Source organism: Anguilla anguilla, chromosome 5, assembly GCF_013347855.1.
Source record: "Anguilla anguilla isolate fAngAng1 chromosome 5, fAngAng1.pri, whole genome shotgun sequence".
NCBI lineage: Eukaryota > Metazoa > Chordata > Actinopteri > Anguilliformes > Anguillidae > Anguilla > Anguilla anguilla.
This window is the reverse complement of record NC_049205.1, coordinates 61,765,399-61,790,933: the sequence shown is the minus strand read 5'-3', so window position 1 is coordinate 61,790,933 and position 25,535 is coordinate 61,765,399. Positions and strand designations below refer to the sequence as shown.

Sequence of the window (25,535 nt, the reverse complement as noted above, 5' to 3'; positions counted from 1 at the left end):
TGGCTGCTCATTGTCTTCCTGAGGGCGCGAGCAACGGTGCATTCGGGTGCCTGTGTACTCCCCCTGCAGGATGGGCTCGGTACTGCGTGGTATCGTTTCGAATACCTGCCACCCCCCCCAAACGGTCCCCTGCTGAACCTGAACGATTTGGAAAGCTCAAGAAGCACTTTCAAACTCAGCATGAGATATTCCGCCAATTATTGTTATATAAATATTCCGTGCAAGAAAAATACCTGCATGTTTTCATTTATTATGATAATCATATCTGGAGCTAAAACAGAGGACTGTGTTTGGAAATTATGCTAGTATCTCTCACAGCATGAGTAAACTGATGCCATCTTTTATATTGATGAAGGCCTTCTAAAAACCCGCAAGCTTGTTAATGTGGAACGAGCCACAGCAGTGAAGGGAACGGACCTCCATTTTGTACTCATTACATTACCTTACAGGCATTTAGCAGACGCTCTTATCCAGAGCGACTTACACAACTTTTTTACATAGCATTTTTTTACATTGTATCCATTTATACAGCTGGATATATACTGAAGCAATGCAGGTTAAGTACCTTGCTCAAGGGTACAACGGCAGTGTCCTTACCCGGGAATCGAACCTGCGACCTTTTGGTTACAAGCCCCGTTCCTTACCCACTGTGCTACACTCCGTCCTTTGAAGTCGCATTGAACAGCTGACTTTCAAATTAACTAGCCTGAAAAATCCTGGTTTAATGAAATAGAAATAATCATAATATTGAGGGGAAAATATATATGCTGCATGTATTGTGAAAATTCATTCTAAAAAACAAAATTGTTTGAAGTTTGTGTCCACTTGGCGTACTTTGGTGGAGAAGGTCATTTCATTTTCAAGGTGCACCCACACCTGTCATTCTGCTGTAATGGAGCGTATGGCAGAAGAGTCTTTTCACACCGGCTCCAGAATTACTCAGACGCATAAAAATTATATGATGGCCAATCATATGCATGAGCTGGCGTTCAGAAAAATGATTTCGTGGCGCCCAGAGCTGCTAATTCGGCCGAGACGTGATGCTGTTCAGCCATGACGTCCGAGCATCGTCGGAAAAAAAACTCCAGCTTTATGTTTAGTGGTACCATGGAAACTGTGATTAAAGAAGCTGGATAAGTAAAGGTTGTAGATTCAAAGCCTGCTGGCCCCTGCTGTTGCACCCTTGGGCCAGGCAATTCTGCGGAATTGCTTCGGTAAATATCCATGCCGTATTAAGCGCTGAAATGCAAAGCAGGCTACTGTATCTCGCCCCAAGGTTAGAGTGTCTGCTAAGTAACATAGTAATTAGTGTTGGCGCAAGAGGCATCTGACCCACAGGTGTGCGAAATGCTAATGCTCTGGTATGTGGTTTAAAAAAAAAATAATTTAAAGAAAGATTTAGGGTTTCTTTACCAGAAGAAGACAAGGAGCTGTCTATCTTGCATATATTTGAAACTGCAGGCCATTTAGCATGCAGCTAGTGAATAAACTATGTACTACTGTCCTGTAGGGTATAGCTCAGGGGGTAAGACCGATTGTCTGGCAGTCGGAGGGTTGCCGGTTCAAACCCCACCCTGGGCATGTCGAAGTGTCCTTGAGCAAGACACCTAACCCCTAACCTCTAACTGCTCTGGCGAATGAGAGGCATCAATTGTAAAGCGCTTTGGATAAAAGCGCTATATAAATGCAGTCCATATAAATGCAGTCCAGAATGGCTCTCCTGTAGTACTGTGTGGCCTGTAGGGTATAGAATGGCTCTCTGGCTCTCCTGTAGTACTGTGTGGCCTGTAGGGTATAGAATGGCTCTCTAGCTCTCCTGTAGTACTGTGTGGCCTGTAGGGTATAGAATGGCTCTCTGGCTTTCCTGTAGTTCTGTGTGGTCTATAGGGTGTAAAATAGTCACTGGCTTTCCTGTAGTACTGTGTGGCCTGTAGGGTACAGAATGGCTCTCTGGCTCTCCTGTAGTTCTGTGTGGCCTGTAGGGTGTAAACTAGTCCCTGGCTCTCCTGTAGTACTGTGTGGCCTGTAGGGTATAGAATGGCTCTCTGGCTCTCCTGTAGTACTGTGTGGCCTGTAGGGTATAGAATGGCTCTCTGGATCTCCTGTAGTACTGTGTGGCATGTAGGGTATAGAATGGCTCTCTGGCTTTCCTGTAGTACTGGGTGACCTGTAGGGTGTAAAATAGTCACTGGCTGTCCTGTAGTTCTGTGTGGCCTGTAGGGTGTAAAATAGTCACTGGCTCTCCTGTAGTACTGTGTGACCTGTCGGGTGTAAAATAATCACTGGCTCTCTACTGTTCCTGATTTACACATTGTGCACATAAGTCAGTAATCTACCATATGTTATCAGGAACGAGGTGATTGTGATAAAGTGATAAAGCACAAAGGAGACACAAACACTTACGCCAGCATCAGTAACAGTGAATAAAAATGCACATTTTACTCTAAACCTCAGCATATGCCGTTCTGAGGGAAATATGTGCCCTTGAAGGAGCCTGTTCCTCAAGCCTTTTTGTCATGTTGGCAGGTCCTGGCCTGCTGTCACTGTTAACTATAATGTCTTTTCACTGTCATAGCTCGGGGAACGGAGCATTTGTTTTCTCTGATATGAGACACATAAAGATGGCCCACTCTCTTGTCCAGATGGAGATTAAATAAGCACTCTTGTCAGGGATTCTGATTGGCTGAGGCCAATTTGTTTGAGACAAATATATCTCATGGCACTGCAGCAGCATGCTTTCTCTGGTCTGCTTCCTGTTTGTTTCCATGGTGACTCAGAACACGCTCAGTCCCCTCCTTTCGAAAGTTCACACCGTTTAACCATTTAAGGTGTGAGATGGCAAAATATGTGATTAGAATGTTCTGAGCTGAACATTCTAATGCTGATGTAACAGTCGCTACTGATAACTGAAAGCATTGGAGTTCTAGAACACTGACTTAGAATTTTTGAAAAACATTCCAAAAAAACCCACTCTTCAAAGGGTTAGGGAGTTATTCTCAGACAGAATTAAGTAATGCCAGCTTCTGAAAATGATTATAAGCGTAACCACTGGCAGGCATGTTATATGAAGAGGTACTTGGACAAAGTGCATTCATAATGACGCGATCACTTCAAGGACGATGAAATAGTGATGTATGTTCTCATCCCCTTAAATATAATGACATTCTCAGGTTGCCCTCAATAGCCGATAATATAACAGCGGTCCACAGAAAGGCTTAGAATTTGTGTACTTGCCCAGGTACATCTTCCTAACCATTAAGTCAGACCTCTGACTGAGTAGCTGCGATGAACCTGAATTCTTAATGAGAGACCACAGACAGATAAATCCTGTTTATTGACTTGCATAGACTGTCCAAATAGAACACCAAAAAACTCCTTTGCAAAACACACTACACGGTTAGAGTAGAACCTGAGGAGGTGTGGGGGGGGGGGGGGGGGCATTATTGAAATATGTGCCATAATTACTGACTCCACACATTATAAACTTGTTTTTCCCCACACGGAGAGCGGTACTAACACATGGATCAGCGCTCGCCGTGGAAACAGAATCCTTCTCTGAGAGCAGGACCTGAAACGGTATCAACAGCGAGCGTGCTCGTCGTCACGGCGAACGGAAGAAGCCTCCCACGGCAACAGAGGGGAGGCCGGTCTCCCGATCTCCCAATCTCCCACAGGCAGAAAACCCGCCTCTTCAGAACACAGCGCGACTCCTTCCTGGCCCTCCTTCAGCTATCCTCTTTCTTTGCTCTTGGATTTCCTTCTGGGATAGCAGGCAACGCTATACGTGTAGCTGTGCAAAGACGGGCTACCCGCGTGGTGGTATTTACCTTTGTTTATAGCACAATGCGATTGTTGGTTTGTTCGGGCTAGCTTTACGCGTATCGATTGCGAACGGATAAGAGCATCTGCGCAGCAAATGTAATCCAATAACGTTAAGGCTGCAGGCCAGGGCTGCCCAACCCTGTTCCTGGAAATCTACCGTCCTGTAGGATTTCACTCCAGCCCTAACAAAGCGCACCCCGATTCAGCGGCCAGAGATCGTGTTGTGCTGCTAACTAGTAGATTCAGGTGTGCCACATTAGGACTGAAATGAAAGCCCACAGGACGGTAGGCCTCCAGGAACAGGTTAGGGCATCTGTGCTGTAGGCTACAGGGAAAAGATGGACTCTGATGCAGAGAATAACCTGCTCTGTCAGTAAAATTTAAAATGCTTGCATACACGCCGGCCAACAGTGGAACAAGTATAGCACAGGTAAAATACGTCCACAGCAGGTTCACAAGTATCCCGGTCTCCGTTTGTCCCAGCTCAGCTCTAAATCGCGTGACTGTAGTTGCTTGGAACCCGACCCGTCTTTCTTTCTCCAGGTGTCAGTACAGTGCCGGTCCAAACTCCAGGCAGACCACTGAGCCCCGGGACCGGTGCTGGAAACCTCTGATACCTGACCCCTCCGCCCCCCCCCCCTCCACCCCCCCCCCACCCCGGATTTGTCCTGAAATATCTGCCGCCTCAGTGACACTCATTTATCACGGTCAGGATAGCTGGTACCTGGGTCTGCGAACATCGCCTTGCAGGGTCAAATAAGAACTTTGTGCCAGTAGAGCTCTGAGTGCGTTATATTCAGGCTCCTTGGCTCTGCGGTAACGCACATTTGTTTTTTGTGCGGACTTTGACCTCATAGAAGAACTGTCCAAAATCACGGCTCTTAGGGTTTGGGGCCGGCCTACGCAGCCCTGTTCCTGGAGATCTACCGTCCTGCAGGTTCCCACTCCAACCCCCACAAAACACACCTCATTCAACAGAGATGGCCAACCCTGTTCCTGGAGATCTACCGTCCTGCAGGTTCTCACTCCCTGCCTAACAAAGCACATTACCTTTTATTACCTTGTTTTATCTTGTATATTTGAGCTCCGCTCAGGCAGTGGGCCTAAATTTTGTTGTACGCACCAGTACAATGACAATAAAGAAATTCTAATTCTAATTCTTCTTCTCATTCAACAGCTAGAGCAGAGCTGCCCAACCCTGTTCTGGGAGATCTACCATCCTGTAGGTTTTCACTCCAGCCCTGACAAAGCACACCTCATTCAACAGCTAGAACAGAGCTGCCCAACCCTATTCCTGGAGATCTACCGTCCTGCAGGTTTTCACTCCAGCTCTAACAACCTCATTGAACAGATACAGCAGGGCTGCCAAACCCAACCACATCTACTAATCGGTTAGGCATTAGTGTGCTCCTAAATTTTTCAACTTAGGAGCACATATGCTCCTTGCTAAAAAAAAATTTTTTTGAAACCCCTGATATTACATGAGAAATAGATGCATTTAAATACACATATTTTACCGGCCACCCCAGTAGATGATCTATTTCACTTCTGCACATTTTCGCATTCATTCTTTCTAATGAATGCCGGCGGCCATTCTGGCTCAGACACAGTGGTGTGTTTGCATTCCCAGCCTCGCTGAGAGGCAGCACTTGTCACGCGTCACCGTCAAACACTGTGACAGCGGGGTCTCGGGGAACAGCCGCCCCTCGGATGCTGTTTGTTTCTGACGTTTTGTTTTTCCGGCAATATCCCAGGCTTCACCTGGGACAATGTCACACCTTATCAGAAGCACAGGTGCGTGGCGGGTTGTATCGTGTGCGAGCGATCAGTTACCACGGCGACGGTCCAAATTCCAGAATACTTGTCGGCCAATGAAGGCCAACTCACACCCACTGTGTCTTTCAGGGGGAAAAAAATATATAAATACCACAGAGTTTTTCTTTAAGGTATACTGGCATTCCACTAAATAACATTTGTTACAGAAAGGTTAAATTGTCATTCTGATGACAGACTTCACGTAAATTGTTGTGCTTAAAAAAGAAAGCTGTCTGTGTCAGACACAGCTTTGACGAAAGAATTGTCACAGATAATTTGATGGATCATTCTTTTCATTTGAAACAATGTCCCAATCTTTTGGTCATAATGAGATGTGTGAGTGAATCTGGTATTTTGCAGTTTATTATAATAAAAAATAGATATATATACGGCCACAAATAACTTCAGCATCGCTGCCAGCACAGCAACATAGGTACTTCAGTCATGCCACAAATAACATTTTAATGAATAGCATGATGTGTGGTGTATTGCAGAAATACTTGACTTTGCTCGTCGTGTCAATAACTCCATCAGCTAATAATAAAGCGGCAGCCTCCGAAGAAGAGGCAGATTTCCCCAAGGGGTGGGGAAATTTCAGGCACCATCAACCGGAACAGGACGCACCGCACAGAACGGCACAAAAATGCATTTCCCTTTGCGCACGGAAAAACACATTGCGGGTTAAAAATAACAGCTCGAAAAAGCACAATGCGTTCTTCCCGACGAGAAAAATATGAAAAAAATACCTTTCATCAGCAGGCGAACAGAAAAAAAGTCCAAAAGTCTCTGGGGTTCATTTAGTGCAGTGAGGATGCTAGAACAAGTAGTACGACAACACACCAGAAAAAAAACAATAATCTGGTGATTTGTGGAGAAATCACTATATCCATAATGCCTAAAAAATAATTAACATAAATATACGTTTATATATGCACTTATATATACGTATACCCTCGCTTTAGTGAATTAGGACTGCCAGCATGAACTTCAGCAAAAGGGCTTTGGACTGGCCAATCCACCTTGACATGCAGACAAAAGAGTCCTATAATGCAACACTGCCATCTGGTGGAAGGATAGCGGATATACGTATATATATATAAAACACGTATATTCATTTATGGGCATCTGAATTAATGAATTAAGAAGGTTGGAGAACGTCTGCCTGTGTCATAAATCACAATTATTATATACGCATATTTATTATACTAATTTATATATTGATACGAGGATGAAGAGACTGCTAGAGTAGGAAAACAGCGCAAGCGTATGTATTTTCAGTTTCATAAATGTGATGCTTGAGTCTTTTAAAAGTCGATGGATTTTAAAAGATCATTTCCCTCTCAACTTTTATATCTAATGATGTGTTCTTTTCATTTCTCAGATGAACTGGATGAATCTGTGCCACTTGTCTCCTGGTACAAGATAAATTGTACTGTAGCTAGCGACACAGCATTCAAACCTTTAAGGCATGAGATCACGAACAGGTGATTAGAATGTTTCGAACAGAGCATTCCAGTGCTGATGTAACAATCACTGTTGGTAACTGAACGTTCTAGAACACTGACTTAGAATGCTGAAAAAAAGGGTTAAATATCAGGGGGAATTGACGGGCTATGAAGAGGAAGCACATACATTCTATTGTAATGAACCCCGTTTTTCTGTTGTTTTTGCACCATTAAAGAGTCTGCCAGTTTGAGCAACGATGTATAGCAGCTGATTCCTTTTACCGGATCACATCTCCTGTTGGAGCTCGGTGTTCATTCACATTAGTATGAAATCATTCTAGTTATGAAATCCTTTTAGCTGTGGCTGAGGTACAAAAACAAGAGATTTAAATCAAATCCCTGTGATAATTAAAATTCACTCAAACGCCATGATCCCTTCTGATATCGTTTAAATAACGTAACATAAAGCGCCAAATTATTATGATGTTATGACATTCACTGAAGGGTAATATAATGCTACGGGGGCTTATAGGGCAACTATTAAAAAGGGAATAAGAATTTTATTGTTCCACATTAACACTGGAGATAATTCAACAACATTAGATAAAAGTCAGGCTTGCGTGATCCTTGTTTAAACAGGCAAGCTTGTTAATCATAAACTATTGCCCCCTCACAACTTTCTGCTGAGAAGAGCAATGGTTCTGTCGATTATCTTTGGCCTGAAACGCCGCCGTTGCTAAATGATGGGCGGGTTATAGGCTACCTGAAGGTGTACTGACCATAGAACAGGATGCCAAAAAAAAAAGGCTCGTTTCGTTGTTGGCATAAGCGACATTTTGAACACAATACAGAGAGGCTGCACACCGTGTCACTGTCCATGGGCTCAAGGCCACGCATGACATCACAGTTTGAATATGCTGAGTTCTGTCGTCGACACTCGCCCTTTCCGGGACGCGAGAGACGCCCCGTTGCAAATCGCGGAGTGAGTCGCATCGCCTCTAAGGTCAGACGCATCTGTTGCGTTCGATAAGCTGACGTCTCTATTCTCGCTGTTTCATCGGAATGAAAGCTGTGTGTCAGTAGATGGCAGGGCCGTGTCATCTGTCTATTTACCTCAGACGCCCGTGTGTGACGGATGGACAATGCGAGAGAGCGTCGTGTAGGCACTCATTTCCCAGCATCAAAGCAATTAGCATCACAAAAGCAAACAAATAGCGCAGACTCACTTTTTAGTGGGAAAAAAAGAACGCTCTTCCTCCCCATGGGCCACATTCCTTTCAGTTCTGTAATTACACTGTGATGAAACAGAACATTCATTCCGGAGCGGCGCGCGTGCTCCTCCGCACACAGCCTGATTGAATGGGGCATTTCGCGCGAAGAAGCTGCGCATCTTTTGTGTAGCGGCGCGCGCAGTCTTTGTTCCTAATTGCCATGCTTTCTTTCCTATTAAGAAGCAATAATTCAACAATGCAAGTCGCCTAGCCCTTGGAGAAGAGGGGGGTCTTCTGTGAAAATGAATGATGCATACATTATTTGCTCAAGAAGTTCTAAACAGCCCTCTATTAGCAATGAATGCATATGCACATGTCATGATGTCCATAAAAAAGTCATGGATAATCTATAATAACAGGATACCGAGCCTTCATAAAGTTGAGAACTGGAACAGTGGGGAAAGCATGTTCTCTTTCTCCCGAATGTTCCATCATTTAAATTCTTTAACACAGCACACTGTGACCTCCTCAGGCGAACGAGAGAGGAACACTCCATGGATAGGGTTCCGTTAGTAACAGCCTCTGCGGGGACGTTGAAAGAGTTTGCCTCAGGGCGCCCGGCACCGTATCGAATTCGCTGGCTGTGTGCAACGGGCGCGGCGCAAGTCAAACGCTTGCTCTTATCCACGGTAAGTTTCCACTTGGTGCTGCCAGTCTTTGCTTAAGCGTCACTTCATGCAGCCTTATCATTTCTTTCCTCATACCTCCTACTGTAAAAAAAAAAAAAAAAGAGGAGATAAATTAAATTCATGATAACAAAACTGTATGTAACCAAGCGAAATGTGTGGGGGGCCAGCTTCAAGTGGCAGCTACACTGCTATCAGGGCCGCCAACTCGGGGGGAACACGGGGTCAGTTGTCCCGGGCCCTGGGTCAAGTGGGGGGGGGGGGGGGGGGCAAAAGGGCCCTTAAACCTTTAAATAATCTGCTGGAATAATCCGTGAAATCTAAATCCATGGACAACTTCAAAGCATTGAAGTTGGGAATGATAGCATGGCTCAGTTTGTTGCTGTATTTCATCTTTTGTGCACGTGGGGTGGGGTGGGGTGGGGGGGGGGGGGGGGGGGGGGATCATCTTTGAGATCCGAAAGATCATCTTTCATCCAAAAGATTCCAGGAACCATTTCTCTTCACAAAAGATCAGAATGAAATGTAATCTGTATATGCCTTGTTTCATCCATCCATAATCTAACCTGCTTATCCTGGTCAGGGTTGCGGGGGTGCTGGAGCCTATCCCAGCATGCATTGGGCGAGCCTTGTTTCATTTTTATGCTATTTGTTTTCAATTGTTCATCACCCTGGTGCACATTGTTGTTAAGGGCCCTTACATATAATCAGTTGAGGGTTGCACTGATGCTCTCTTCTTCTGTGTGTTGCTCTGGATAACAGTGTCTGCCCAGTGATTGTAATGTAGTGTAAATGCGAGGTTTAGAGAGATTAGCCTGTATAGAAACGCACCTCTGGCTTCACCAGGAGGACGAACATTACATTCCAGCAGGTAAGATGAGGCACAGGGTCACCATTAATGCCACACTCTTCGTACACACACACACACAAACTCACACACACAGACTGACGGATTGACTGATTAACCAACTGGGTGACTGATTGATTGACTTGCTGGTTGATTTATTGATTGATTTATCAGTTTATTGATGAATTCATGGATTGATTCGTTGATTCCTTCATTTTATTAATGAATGAGCGCACTTGCGTAAGCGATTCCTAGTTTCTGGCTATCAAAGCACTGCTTCCCACAGCACAGCACGTTGTTCTTCTGACTTCAGCTGAAGGAGGAGGGGTCTGCTTGCAGGTAACACCCCCCCCCCCCCCCCCCCCCCCCCCCCCCCCGATTCCTAGGCTGGCCAGGCATCCACTCCCTCTGTCTGAGGCGAGGCTCTCACCCCCCCCAACCCACTCCGAAACTCAGCACTGTTTCTGGAGGAGCGCACAGACAGACAGCTCCCATGCAGCAAGACGGCAGCGAGAAGCACGCGCTGCTCTGCACCTACACGGACCAGGACCATGACCGGCAGGACGATGACCGCCCGGGCGACCCGGTCCTGAACAGAGACCACAAGCGCAGGTAAAACACTGACCAGGACGATGACCACAAGCGCAGGTAAAACACTGACCAGGACGATGACCACAAGCGCAGGTAAAACACTGACCAGGACGATGACCACAAGCACAGGTAAAACACTGACCAGGACGATGACCACCAGGATGATGATCGCCACAGCGACCCGGTCCTGAACAGAGACCACAAGCACAGGTAAAACACTGACCAGGACGATGACCACAAGCGCAGGTAAAACACCGACCAGGACGAACAGAGACCGCAAGCACAGGTAAAACACTGACCAGGACGACCCGGGACTGAACAGGGACCGCAAGCGTAGGTAAAACTATGGAATCTTACATCACAATGAAGACAATCATGATGACGATGATGTTTGTCTTTTTTTTTGTTTAATCCCTCAATAATCATCATTGTTGTTGTTGTTATTATTATTTACATTGTATTATGATTTAGAGTTCTCAAAAAGCCTAAATGCATTGTGTAAATTATGAATGAGCACTTTTGGACAAGTGCTTTTAACAATATTAATGTTACACTGGCAGATTAATGGCAGATGAATGACTGGCTATCTTTCTCCAATGTCTTGATTCTCCATGCTATTTCAGGACTTGATTTCTGGTACGGCTAATGACAAACACTATCCTTTAACCAAAGTGCAAATTCATTAAATCCACATTTGGGAGGCAGAAAATAAATAAACGATAAAGTGCAAGTGTGTCCACATTATGAAGGTCAATGTTTTTTACGTTTTTTAAATGTATTTTTTTACTGAACTAAAACAGTTTGGCTGTGCGAGGCCCTAACGTGTAGGTCCAGCACGTCTCAATTTTTTTTTTTTCCATGTTTCAAAAAAGGCTTTTAACTTTACCCTCAAGAGTGCCTTGGACCCCTACCCATTTGCCACTTGAAGTTTGACTGGCAAACTAAACCCTTTTTAACCCTTTTTGTTTCCTGTCTGTTTGGACTAAAAGGACATGGCCTCCGTGTCGCTGGGCTTGTCCCTGCTCTCTGGCGCTGGCGCTGGGCGTCCTACAGGTCTTCTGCGTCATCCTCTACGTCGAGACTCACTGGACAGTGGAGGACCTGCAGCGGCAGATCAGCACCTTGAACAAGAAAGGTACACAGTGGGCCTCATTCACGAAATCTGCGTACGATCGGCATTCATCTTTTGTTTCTTATCCGTGTTTGTTCATGGCTGTTCCCTTATGCTAATAACAAGGACAGGACTGCGCATAAAATTCACAAATGGTCCAGCATTCATCATCTCATACACCTGGGATACGCGCACACACAAAAAAAGGTCTGCACGTGTCACAAATCCCATATTATTAGATTTTTATAGATTTTTTTAAGGAGAGGCACCACCCCATAATAGGAAAAAATGATATAATAAAAGTTTTGTGAATGAGGCCCAATGTCGGCTGGGGTTAAACCTGCAGTGAGATCGACCAATCAGAATCCCCCTCCCTCCACCTCAGCAGCAGCTGTGCACACAGGGAGCACCTGCTAGCTGAGGCAGGGAGGATGCTGGGAGTTTCGCTGCGGCGCAGGGGCAGCAGCAGCAGCAGAGTGTGTCGGTGGAGTAACAGAGCTGTGGTTCATGTACGGGCAATAACGAGAGACCCGGGGGCTCGATTCCAGCCCAGAAAACCCCCCTGAGAAAGGAGTCATTGTCCCCTCGCCGCTCGGCGAAACTCAGCCGCTGAAACGGGATAAGCGTCTTTCTCCCCTCGCGTTCGGCGTTCGAAACACTCCGTTATTTCACACTCACATTCATATAGCACTGTGTAAATGAAGATAAACATTTATTTACTTATTTAGTTTTTTTTTTTTTTTTTTCCCCAGTGAGCCCTATAAGGGTTCAATGGTTTAAATTTTGGAGCACCAAGGAGTGGAATTTAATATGGGCACCAAGAACAAAGAGAGATTTGTTCTTCGGTGGTCAGTCTCAAAGACGCTTTGTGCAGCTTCTGCACAAAAGCATTCTGGTGGGCAAAGACTGTCCAGTCTGTGACACTTCTATGAAAACCAGGTGGTTCGTGGAGACTTCACTTAAATGGATCCTTTGTAAAAACGAGAACAGATAATTACTTAAACCAGATTTCTAACTCGCAGCTCCACCAGAGCCAACCTCACGATCTATTCTTGGCGGCAGCGTAGCTGTGGATAAATGTCATCGAAAATATTGTTTATGTTGGCATTATGCGCACATCCGAGTCTCTTGCTGGGTAATGAAGTTACATAGCTCTATAACTGCCCCTCCAAGCTAAGCTAACCCTGGTATGCTCTTTAGTGACTCGACGTGCAAATTCTCAGGATGGTTACCATGGGGATCGTAAAGCACAACGTGGTGGAGTTAATTACAGAACAAACGTCCGTTATCTCAGCTTTGGAATTTTGAAATAGAATATGGAAGGCGTTCGAATGCATTGTGTTCTGTTCTTTCCTCCTGTTCCTCTCCTGTAAGCAGTAGGCTCTTACTAAATATACTAAAGAGTATGATTATGCTGTGCTGTTAACTATGATCTCAGTAATTCAGCATGAATAAAACCTTAGTGGTTTTAATTATGTTGACAACGGCCTGTTAGCATCAGTCACCGAGTGCACTTTTTTTTTTAAAGTCTATCAATGTTGTAAAAAAAATTAATTGGCTTGTTTTTCAGTGGCTGGCATTTATATGGGTTTGAGATGGAAATGTACTGCAACAGATGTTAATTATTTTAAATAATATATAAATGCTGGCCTGGACCCTCAAAAGAAAGGCAAGGATGGTAGACTCTGCCTATATTGAAAACTGGCCAAAGATCAACCCAGTTTTCTGTGTAATTAGTGGGCCTGCTTCCTTGTGTTTCTGGCTTTATAACTGATTAGAACATTTAGAAATGTTTGAGTGCACAGTTGCACTCCCTCCCTCCCCATCTCCCATAAATATTTTGTCCTGAAAATGCTTCTCATAGAGAGGACTGTCTGCAAAAACCTCCATGGGACTCCTGGGGTGAAATTCAGTCTTTCCATTCATTCAGACCTTCCGCAGACTCTTTTCATGGCTTAAAAGAGCTTGCATTCCTCACACAACCCATTTACACAGCGGGAGACGTGCGGAGGCAATTCATGAGAGCCCCTCACAGGTACACCTGGAAGAGCCCCACCTGGGGATCAAACCTGTGACTTCTGAGCTACAGGCCCAGATCCCTAACTATCGGACTGCACGTCTTTCTTAGCTACTCCCTCACAGGTTCCGGGCAAAAAAAAAAAACTAAAACAACAAGACAAAAGAAAGTAAAACAGAGCAGCAACTTTTCAGTTCCCTGCTTTGTAGCTGACCCGCCTTCCCAGCCAGGTCTAGCTCCTCCAGCATCCCAGCTGAGGATTCCTTTCTTTCTCTCTTTTGTGCAAAACAAAACAAAACAAAACAAAACAAAACAAAACAAAACAAAACAAAACAAAACAAAACAAAACAAAACAAAACAAAACAAAACAAAACAAAACAAAACAAAACAAAACAAAACAAAACAAAACAAAACAAAACAAAAATCATAACTGCGCTCTCTGTGTTAGCTCCCAGTCTCAGCCCCAAACTATGGAGAGCAGCACACCTTTAAGCACCTGGGCTGATTAGCTAACGCAGCCCAGGTGCGTGTGCTCTCTCCACCAGCCGGCACAGCTGAGACCAATCCGCTTCTCCAGCGGGCCGAATGCTACAGAGTTCAGCAATCACTGACGCTAACTCACCGGGTTTGTGAAGAAAGGGTGCCACGCTTTCTTTAGCTTGCATGTCAATGTTAAGGACAAACGTTGATTGAATACACACCGACGCCTTCATTATTCATGACTTAGCACAGACTTCGCATCTGTTCATTTTAAAGAGGCGCCTTATTTTATTAACATGTTTCCTAATGGGGCTCATTGGCTTGACTGCTTCATTGTAGCTTCTCATAATTAGAGGTAATTTGTCCCCATTAAATTTTCAACAGTGCAATTCAGACGGTGCTTCTAGCAAGCCTGAGACTGGCCGAACGAGTGATATATTACACACGCTCCCTTTACCTTAGCAGCGCAACTATGACTCACTGGAAGTCATTGTGACATCATAGTTTCAAATGTTACACCAAGTTCTTAGGCCGCACAGCCAGTGTCTGTAAACGGTCTGTCTTGCTCTCAGTTAGCCAGACTGGGATAATTAGGAATCACACCCTAGCCCCTTTTGTTTTCACATGAGAGCATATTTTCATGGCAGAACTGGCATTTCAGTCATAAAATGCTAATACTGTAGCTACATTTTTACAGGGCGTCACAAATACGCAGGCCAATTTGCGTCAACGGCCCACAGATTGTATTTTTATTCTTTGTTTCCTGCACAGTAATCTTCCAGAAAGCACAAATAGTCCATTCATCACAGAAATAATCCTCGAGTGTTGGTCTCTGTGAGTGCTGTGGGTCAGGCCCTGGGTTTGGACTTAAGCTGCAGCACATCAAATGAATTTCTTTTTTTTCTTTTTTGGGAAATCCCCACCCACCCCACTCAACCCCCACCCCCTTTAGAATGGTGACAGCATTGTGAGCTTGACGGCTTTTAAGCTTTGACCAAGAACAAATAAAGACAGCATATTTTCATACAAGTTTTCCTCGAATAAAACCTGTTTTTTGATTTTCACAGCTGAGTGCCACTATATGAATGGGAAAAATCCAGAGGATGGGGTTAAGGACAACACTGAGCACGTGCAAGGAAATCTCCTGACTCAGCAGGTGAAAAGCACTCTCCTTCAGAGAGATAAACTTGCTTTCCATTTGATGCAATACCTATTTCACAAAACAGCATCAAGTGCAGTTAAAAGACGTAAATAGAAGAGGGGGATAGAGAGAGAGAGAGAGCGGGGGAGAGAAAGAGAGCAATATAAATTAGCAAGTAATTGGTGAATAGATTTTTTAGGGCATTTTAGGGTAGGGAAATACAGGGTAGACAAGAGAAGATGTAGAAAAGGGGAATGGAAATCAGGGGAGGAGAAGGGGAATGGGACTGTTAGAATTAGGAAACAGATTTTTTTCCCTCTCAGCCTTGGCACAAAATGAATCTTGAATGTTCCCCTCTTAACCCTCACAGTAACTTGTGACATGTGACACGTGACATGTGACCTTGCAGAAACTGCTGACCGTGGAGTCCAACATCGCCCGTGTTAACCAGTATGTAGTGGCCCTGAAGACCAGGTACGAGAATCTGAAGAGTGAAGTACAGGTAGCATCGCACACACAGGTATGGCACAGACACAAAATTGCATTGCATTACATTACATTACAGGCAGAGGCAGACTTACACAACTTTTTATCCATTTATACAGCTGGATATATACTGAAGCAATGCAGGTCAAGTAGCTTGGCAGTATCCTGCCTGGGAATCGAACCTGTGACTTTAGGTTACAAAACCTGCGCCTTACCCATTGTACTACCCTGCCGGCCAGTAAAACACAAGCAAACGCAGTAAAACACAGTAAAGCGCAATAAAACACAAGAAAACACAGTAAAACACAGCAAAACAGTAAAACACAAAGAAAACACAAGGGAACACAGTAAAACACAAGGAAACACAGTAAAACACAAGGAGACACAGTAAAACTCAGTAAAACACAAAGAAACACAGTAAAACACAAGGAAAACACAGAAAAACATAAGCAAAGGCACAATAAAACACAGTAAAGCACAATAAAACACAGTAAAACATAGCAAAACAGTAAAACACAAAGAAAAACAAGGAAACACAGGAAAACACAAAGAAACACAGTAAAACACAGGGAAACACAGTAAAACACAGGGAAACACAGTAAAACACAGGTAAACATAGTAACATACGAGGCGGGTTTACTGTCAGTGATGCAGGATGCTGTCGAAATGGCAGTGCTACAGGCTATGGCCTACTAACTGTAACGCAACAAACACAACCCAATAATGCACATCACAGCTACACTATCTGGGTGACCAGTGCACCGCTGACCTGAACATCACTGGATCACCACTAATCTTGGAGAAACTGGCCTCAGTCTCAAACTGGTGAACTGGGCGATTACAGATGTATGAGTCCTGCAATGGACTGGCTATCTGTCCTGACGGTATTCCTCCATTATGAAAATTCTGGACTTCTCTTTGGAAGAACATTAATCTTGTAAGAGCATTACTTTAATCCTTCCTGAACTGTACAGATTTAGGGAGTTTTTTCTTGCCACTGTCATCCTGTTCATTTTTTTGTGGGTGTTTTAGACCAGGGTCTGCTGTAAAGCAAACTAAATGGACAAAAGCTTTATGAAATGCGACGTACACACAAACGCAAATAAATTTGATTAGCTCTGTTTCGATTTTGAATTTGCGCCGTAGATCTACGCTTAGCGAAAATTAGCAGCCTGAAAATGAAACGTTAAACGAACATGTCCGTTTCGGTTACAGCTGGAATCTCTGTCTGACGCCATACTCCGGCTCAACGAAACGACAATGGCCGACACCCGCGCCGTAAGAGCAGAACTGAGCCGTTTGAAATGCCTTTTTGCCAACGTCACCAGATGGATGTGCGGTCTGGAGGAGCGCCTGTCTTCACACGTGCAAGTACGCGCGAGGAGGAAGCACCATCATCTGAGCTGAATCCACATTGCAACACGCTAACAAGCCTAGCATGCCAGATAGCAATGTGCTGTGTCTGATTCATGTTAATGAGCTCATGTTTTTCTTTTTTATTTATTTCAGAATTTCAGTTTTCCTGCACTGGAACTGATCGAGGATGAAATATGCAATTTCACGGCCTTTGCGGATCAACTGGACAGCAGAGTTAGTAAGGTAATTCAGTCTTATCCCAGTGCTGTAGCATACATATACATATATATATATATACATGTATGCTGTGTACATCCCTCTGGATGAAGCCATTTACTGAAATAACAATGATACTGGAACATGAATCAAACACAGAATAGGCCTACATCACAAAGAATACAAAGATCATCTTAAACCAAGGGTTTCCTTCATTTTTAGTTGGTCAGAATGGGAGTGTGGCAAGATATATCTCTCAAAGCAGCATGATACAACTTCAAATGAAGCCAATCAGACATCCAGGATAAACAAACATGCTGGAACAAAAAAGAAAAAAGAAAAAGAGGTACAAAAGTGGAGTGCCATTAATGACTCTGGCAGGTATATCATGGTGTTAATGAATCCGGCAGGTATATCATGGTGTTAATGACTCCAGCAGGTATATCATGGTGTTAATGACTCCAGCAGGTATATCATGGTGTTAATGATTCGGGCAGGTATATCATGGTGTTAATGATTCCAGCAGGTATATCATGGTGTTAATGACTCCAGCAGGTATATCATGGTGTTAATGATTCGGGCAGGTATATCATGGTGTTAATGATTTGGGCAGGTATATCATGGTGTTAATGACTCCGGCAGGTATATCATGGTGTTAATGATTCCAGCAGGTATATCATGGTGTTAATGATTCGGGCAGGTATATCATGGTGTTAATGATTCGGGCAGGTATATCATGGTGTTAATGAATCCGGCAGGTATATCATGGTGTTAATGATTCCAGCAGGTATATCATGGTGTTAATGACTCCAGCAGGTATATCATGGTGTTAATGATTCGGGCAGGTATATCATGGTGTTAATGACTCCAGCAGGTATATCATGGTGTTAATGAATCCGGCAGGTATATCATGGTGTTAATGTTTCGGGCAGGTATATCATGGTGTTAATGATTCCAGCAGGTATATCATGGTGTTAATGATTCGGGCAGGTATATCATGGTGTTAATGATTCCATTCCAGCAGGTATATCATGGTGTTAATGATTCCGGCAGGTATATCATGGTGTTAATGATTCGGGCAGGTATATCATGGTGTTAATGACTCCGGCAGGCATATCGTGGTGTTAATGATTCGGGCAGGTATATCATGGTGTTAATGACTCCAGCAGGTATATCATGGTGTTAATGATTCGGGCAGGTATATCATGGTGTTAATGATTCGGGCAGGTATATCATGGTGTTAATGACTCCAGCAGGTATATCATGGTGTTAATGATTCGGGCAGGTATATCATGGTGTTAATGATTCCAGCAGGTATATCATGGTGTTAATGATTCGGGCAGGTATATCATGGTGTTAATGATTCCATTCCGGCAGGTATATCATGGTGTTAATGATTCCGGCAGGTATATCATGGTGTTAATGATTCTGGCAGGTGTATCGAACCTGTCGCCGGGCAGCCCATTTGAATAATTAAGCGCGGGAGTCGAGAGGGGAAGCAGAGCGGTGTTCCGTTACCCCCCCCCCCCTCACTCAGCACGCCCTCACACCGAGCTGAACACTATCTGACGGGAACAGTGGATATATAAATACACAAGCCACACGCTTCTGCTGCTGCGGACTCCAGTGTCCGATACCTAAAACCAGCGTGACTTGCATCGCAGCCACATTCGAGCGCAAAAAACCCAAAATCAGAGAGAGAGAGAGAGAGAGAGAGAGAGAGAGTGAGAGAGAGAAAGAGAGAGAGAGAATGATTCCAAGGGGGGGGGGGGGGCTCAAAAAATATTTCTGTGGTGGTGGGGCCCAATGTGAGAGCCTTTCATGGGACCCAAACTCCCTGGTGGGGCCCCCTAGATGATTACATGAATTTTTTATGATTATTTCAAAAGTGGACTGAGGGCGAGGGGCCGGTGGACGGGGTGAAATCCGTAGACCTTTTCTCTTAGGGGATAGCTTCCCGGCGAGCAGGAGGGCGAGTACGCCGCAGTTTGCGTCTCTCCCCGGCTACCTAAGCAATAGAGGGCCATTGTGAGCCGAGCAGCGTGTGTCTGAGACGGCATTCCGGGGCATTTGCGTGTCACGAGGAGCGCTTGTATCCTGTTACTCCCCGTCAGCCGCACCAGCGCCGTATCCATTTCACGGTCAGCGAGGCGGCGGCGGCGGCTTTTGTCGTCCTGCAGGGGCACGACGGACCGTTCGCAGACGTCCCAAAGCCCGGCGCCAGGATGGGCCTCGTCCACGGTCACCCAAACGGCTCGGACCTCAGGACCACGCACGCCCCTCTGCCCAGACCGCGTCTGCAAGGTAGCTGAGCGTTTTCCGACCGTTCGATTGGACGTGATCCGATCCCACTGCTTTGAAATGTAGCGTCTGGCCGGAGACATGTCCGGAAAGCACATGATTTCTATCAGTGCAAACCATGATTTAGGGAAAATCATAATCAAAACAGAATGGCTTGTGGAAATAAAATGTCGGAAAATATTCAAAGACATCAACATGACTGAGCTTTTTTTTGTTCTAGAGAATAATTCTTCAACTGATATTTTACTGATGAAAATAAAGTCTCAACCGACAACCAACGATACATACAGTGACATTTCTGTGGAAAGAGGAAACAGCTCAGGTGATTTAATTATAAATTCTTTTATTTATGGCTGAGATTAATATCCACTCAGAAAACAAGCAGTTTGCAGACGCGTGCCTTCGCATTTCTCGTCCTCCTTGTTACAGAAGCAGTAACATCCGTCCCGGAGGAAGGTGCGAGCAAAGAATTGGACCGGGAGGAAGGAAACGCGCGGCCTACGGCGGACGGTAAAAAGACCCCGGGACTTCGCGGTAAGGCCACCGGATCTGTCACGCCATCCAATCCAGCCAATCCTCATGCGGCTGGCAATGACATCATTTAACCCCCCGCGTTCCGTCATCGCACACAAACTGCCTGTTTGGCACTTATCAGCACGAGCCGCGAGCTGATCCTAGGAGCTAACGCATCCTTGTGTCGAGGTTTGTAGGCCATACAGTTCACCGGCTGTCAAACAACAATTTAAAATAAATCCCCTGTGATAAACGCATTATCTCATCGAGCCTCATTCGCGAAACATGCGTACGATCACATTTGGTCGTAAACTGCGCGTAAGCGCATTTCCAAGAACATTTCTGGGAATGTTCGGGGGCGACATAGCTCAGGAGGTAAGAGCGGTTATCTGGCAGTCGGAGGGTTGCCGGTTCGATCCCCCGCCCTGGGCGTGTCGAAGTGTCCCTGAGCAAGACACGTAACCCCTAATTGCTCCCAACGAGCTGATTGGTACCTTGCATGGCAGCCTTTCACCATTGTGTGTGAGTTTGTGTGTGTGTGTCTGTGTGAATGGGTGAATGGGTGAATGAGAGTGCTTTGGATAAAAGTGCTATACAAATGCAGTCCATTTACCATTTCAACATTCTTCATTTTTTTCTTATCTGTGTTTGTTCATGGCTGTTTCCTTACGCAAATCACATGAACACGATTGCACATAAACTTTACAAACAGCCAGCATTCCTCATCTCACACGCCTGGGATATGCACAAAAAACAAAAGCCTGCACACGTGTCATGAATCTCATATTGTTTTTTCGTAGGAACATTTTAAGATCAAAAGTAAGAATAATTTGAGAAAAGTTTTATTCTTTATTCGTTCTGTTTTTGGACACTTTTGTTATTAAATATATAAATTGTTTTACAGAATCTGAAATGGACTGAGAAGAAATGGAATGTGGCTTCTACGTTCCTGACTTCTACGTTCCGAAATTTAAAGTCTCCCTTCATAAGAACTCATGCACTGCATGGAAACTGTAGTCCATCGTTTACTCACAGTGTGGCTAATTAGGATTTTCACGGTCTTGAGGGTAATTATAACTTGCATCATTCTGTTTCACCTGATTCTTTCCTGGCTTTCTGTTGTAACACGACTACCTTGCAAGTGTAAGTAAGGACAAAATGCTTAATTAGAAACTTGTAAGTAACAGAGGTTATACAATTTGAGAACAGGAAGCTAATTAGCGCATTGTTTTTTAACAAGGTAGTAAGATGTGATTGATGTCACCTGCAAAAGAAAAAATCATCATCAAAGTATGGGAAGTTCTGCTTTTTTTTTGTTGTAAAGATTAAACAGGAAATTAAAATGCACAATGTGGGACACGGGAAAAACCAACTTCAAACAAATGCAAATAAAATACGCAGTTTATTCAGCATTAGTCCGGTTTTGTCTGTTTACATGTTATATTTACAATATGGACACACATCACAGTCAATTTTAAAAGTTTAAAACAATAAAAATTCCACCAGGCCAGAACCTGTTAAAAACCATTTTCCATTTTACCTGGCTTCTGGTGCCTGGTGTAACGGAATCTTGGGGTGTATCAAAATGGAGACCGACACAGAATCATGAGGCAAAGTTTCAGGAAGTCCTTTCCTTGGAACAGAAAGAAAATTAAAAAAAAAAAAGGTAAAAGTGAAATAGACTCCTTCATGGCCTTAGTTATCAGCTGTGTGGGAGGCCATGCATACCATTAGCTTAACGTCTTGCACTTCCTTTGTTTTTATTTTCCATTTTTCATTTTAATGGAGCCATTAGTTTATTGAAGATGACCACATAAAACGCAGAACCGAGGCAGAAAACTAGACAAAGCTCTGTACAGGAATCTCGCCAACTGCTGTCCCTTAAGATTTTTTTTTTCTTTTTTACTTTTTTAATACTGAAATAATTTTTTTTAAAAAGAAGGGATGAGAACACATTCATTCACAACTGTTTCCATCCTCCCCTTTCAACTCCTCTAGTCATGGCCTCATTACAGCTGCCCAGCTTATTGCTATACAGAAAAGAGTGAATAAAAACTCTTTATGCAAAAATAAGCGATTTCGTTTTTTTGCATATATTTCAAGTATCGACATAGTCTTTTGCATTCAATTCACCGGGCAGATGATGCTGGCTCATAGAGAATTAATCCGCTTAAAAATAAAATAAGGCCTCGATGGGATTTCTTTTCCTTTTCCATGGTCACAGACTAAATTCTCACATAAGAACTTTAGTTTTATCAGTCATGATTTATAACACGTAAGTAAGATTTCTAAGAGATTTTAGTGCAACAACTAGGTAAACAGTCTTAAACATTATAACACTTGCATAAGAGTCATCAGCTGCATTAAAACTGTTTAATCAAAGTGTGTGTCCCAGATTTTTTTTTACTTTTTTTAAAATTGAAAAATAAATATTACAACAATAACACAGATTATAAATTAAGGCAACAGTTTCCTGCCAATGCAACAGCCTTCAAAGTTACTTTGGTTGCTGGAAAATGATCCTTGCCTTCTGGGTGCTAATTACAATGTGCTTTGCTTTAACCAAAATAAATTATTTCCCAGGATAGAAAAGTCCACACTTACAATGTAAACTCTTCAATGTTTTTTTTTATAACAATCAATGGAAAAAGAAACTTCACTCCTTCACATAGTGAATTGTTCAGGTCTGTTTGTTCTGTGGTTTAAGGGGGAAAAAAAAAAAAAAATTCATGTTTTTGTAATAACTTGACTGAAGGGGTGCATTTGGTTTGAGACTAAATGGATGTTGGGATCTGGCCTCTTTCATAGCTTTTATCTTTTTGCTTAGTTTCATTGGTCCAAATGAAGGGGGTGTCGCCCACCTCATTGGCTGGACGTGAGCATGACAATACTCAGGGAGATGCACGCCAACATGCTCTTTTACAGTCCTCCCCATGCTGGTCTGTGCGCCATTATCACAAACCTGTTCCTGATGGTTTCTTACAAATATCAATGATTTCTTCCACATCTTTATGGAAGTTGCTTTACACTCCTACAGTCACCAGTCACAGACATGCGTGAGTATGTGTGTATGTGCATATATGAACACACACACGCACAGGGACCCTTTCTGAAATATGAGACCCAAAGACTGCATATAGACTGCAGAATTTTTTTAAAATAATAATAATAAAAAAACACATTTAAAATGGGAATGGGGTTTTTGAAATGAGAATCAATCAATCCATATGCCATCTATCAAAATATATTGAAGTACCTTTGAAGGCATACGGAAGCCATCGGAACTCCTAAAAGTTGGAACGGTGTTGAGACTGATGAATTACAAATACATCATTTGTGAGAACAAAATAATATATAGGTAATTGCTTTTGATATTTACCATGTAACCTTTTCTGTGAAAGTTTTAAACTCGGATGTTAAATGTGGATAGCGATGCAGGCATGGTAAAGCCTATTCCACTGACTTATGCTAATTCTAGGGCATTTACTTTACCCAATGAAAGTAAGGAATGGCCAACAGTTGTAAGCAAATAGTTTAGCATTCAGCAAAAGTAATCTAAGTATAATATTGGGATAGCTCAACGCTTACCTGAACTCAGAGTGGCCTGCATCCCCTTTAATCTGGACATTTAGCGTTAACAAATCAATCTGGGACACACACAACAAAACAAGCATACTGCATACATCAACGAAATATTGTGCACACATATACACACATTTCCATTTATAAAATCGTCTAGATAGACTCAAACACATTTCTGAAGCACTACACATTTAGAAAGTCTGATGTTTTGTTGGGAATCAGTAAAGTTGACAGATTTATACATTTGTCATTGGTTGACAAGGGTAAAATGCGCATGAAATTTTGAATGCAAAAAAAGCTTAATTCGTTCTTTCATTCAAGGATTATAATATAATACGATATATGGGTGTGCATATACATAAACACACATATACACATAAAATTATCATTGCGATAGAATGCCAAATTTTTGCTTTAAACTGTCATGGGAAAATAGATTCTGTAATATAATTAATTTCATGACTTAAAAAAAAAAGACTGAAATAATTTAAAAAAAGAAAACCAATAGCATTTACCTTCAAGTTAAAGTCTAGTCTGTGCTGTCAAGCAAAGCTAACAGGACATCATGTGACACAGTCGCATTGACATGCGCGACACCATGATGTTACTTACAGAAACAATTTAGAAAAAAGCTAGCCTAAAAATAGCCCAATCTCGCGCCCAATCTCTCATCAGATTTTTCATATCGTGTGAAGATAGAAATTGAGTCGCAAGAACACCTTCATATATGCGGACAGAAGCCATGAATGAGCCTATCCATGAATCTACTCAAGTGTTTGGGGGAGTGCTTCTGGAAACACTACATTTTAAAATAAAAAATAAAATATAAAAAAAGATGCTGTGGTATCCTTATTATATGCTTATTAAAACAAAGAAAAAAAAACATTTATCTCATCTGAAGATACAATTAGTACAGTACTACAGTAATAAATAGATTTTGTTCCCTCTCTGTTTTTAAATATTTACCTGATGTTCGGCAGTACAGTAGTTTCATGTTAAAAATGTTAATTTCCTTCCCAACAAAAGCATGAAACTGGGAATCTCACAGACAGAGGCAACATTCACAACATTCACTCTACTACAGGGACTTTCCACAGGGAAGAAAGCTTTCAAAAAAAAAAAGAAAAATGAAAAGTCTATTTTTTTTGTTAGTTCTTTTTTTTTGTTGTTTGCTTCTTTTGCTTTTTTTTTTTTTTACACACTCACACAGACACACACAGATAAAGACTTTGGCCTCCCAACTCTTTTATTAGATGAACTGTTGGTATGTGTGTGTGTGTGTGTGTGTGCTAACGCGCTAGCGTGCTGTCCTGCCATTGCGCTAACGCTAACGCTAACGCTAACCTCAGCCTTCGCTTCCTGCGAGAGTCGTCCGCTGTGCTGTGAGTGCATGGCCGGTGTGGTTTTTTCTGTCGCTCGTCATTGTGGTCGTTCCGTTCGATTTCACGCCCTACAGTACTAGCTCGACCAAACCCAAGAGGGAGGCAAGGAGGGGGGGGGGGGGGGGGGAGGCGGTGAGGGGCGGTGAGGGTGCTTCTATTTAACTTTTTTCTCGAGCTTGATGTGCCCGTTCTTCCGGTGCTTTCCGTTCGGTACGCCGTTGTGGCAGTGTCCGTTGGCCTTGTCGGCCGTCGCCGCCGCCGCCGCCGCCGCTGCCGCCGCCCCGCACCCCCTCGCCGTGACCAGCTTGGCTATCCGGTAGACGGCGTACGCCAGCACCAGCAGCGCCGCCGTCACCACGGCGACTATGTCTAACAGGAAGTACTGGTAGGTGGGGATGCTGTAGACGGAGGAGCGCAGGTGGTCGGCGCCGCGGTGACGCAGGATGTAGCCGATCCAGTAGACGGCTCGGCTGACCGGGTGGCCCGGCTGGTCTTTGTGAATGTGAGAGAGGATCTGGGCACGCTCCCTATAC

The 25,535-nt window shown here is 43.7% G+C and overlaps 2 protein-coding genes across 8 annotated transcripts in view; one reads left to right on the top strand and one right to left on the bottom strand.

Moving 5' to 3' along the window:
* LOC118227921 overlaps window positions 1–21,703 on the top strand; it is a 24,708-nt gene extending 3,005 nt beyond the window's left edge. The window contains exons 1-11 of one of the 4 annotated variants that reach the window (XM_035418989.1): window positions 9,682–9,850; window positions 10,213–10,438; window positions 11,407–11,552; window positions 15,093–15,181; window positions 15,576–15,686; window positions 16,868–17,023; window positions 17,162–17,251; window positions 19,339–19,528; window positions 19,746–19,847; window positions 19,958–20,059; window positions 20,943–21,703. In XM_035418989.1, the coding sequence (XP_035274880.1) occupies window positions 9,772–9,850; window positions 10,213–10,438; window positions 11,407–11,552; window positions 15,093–15,181; window positions 15,576–15,686; window positions 16,868–17,023; window positions 17,162–17,251; window positions 19,339–19,528; window positions 19,746–19,847; window positions 19,958–20,059; window positions 20,943–20,959 (1,308 nt within the window). In that variant the 5' untranslated portion in view covers window positions 9,682–9,771 and the 3' untranslated portion in view covers window positions 20,960–21,703. Of the gene's footprint in view, window positions 1–9,681; window positions 9,851–10,212; window positions 10,439–11,406; window positions 11,553–15,092; window positions 15,182–15,575; window positions 15,687–16,867; window positions 17,024–17,161; window positions 17,252–19,338; window positions 19,529–19,745; window positions 19,848–19,954; window positions 20,060–20,942 lie in introns of those variants that run through there. The other 3 variants (XM_035418988.1, XM_035418990.1, XM_035418991.1) reach the window with 3 other exon arrangements.
* Window positions 21,428–25,535, bottom strand: part of ugt8 (UDP glycosyltransferase 8) — a 28,462-nt gene continuing 24,354 nt past the window's right edge. For 3 of the 4 annotated variants that reach the window (XM_035418987.1, XM_035418986.1, XM_035418984.1), the window contains exon 6: window positions 25,157–25,535. In XM_035418987.1, coding sequence (XP_035274878.1) covers window positions 25,157–25,535 — 379 coding nt within the window. The other variant, XM_035418983.1, reaches the window with a different exon arrangement.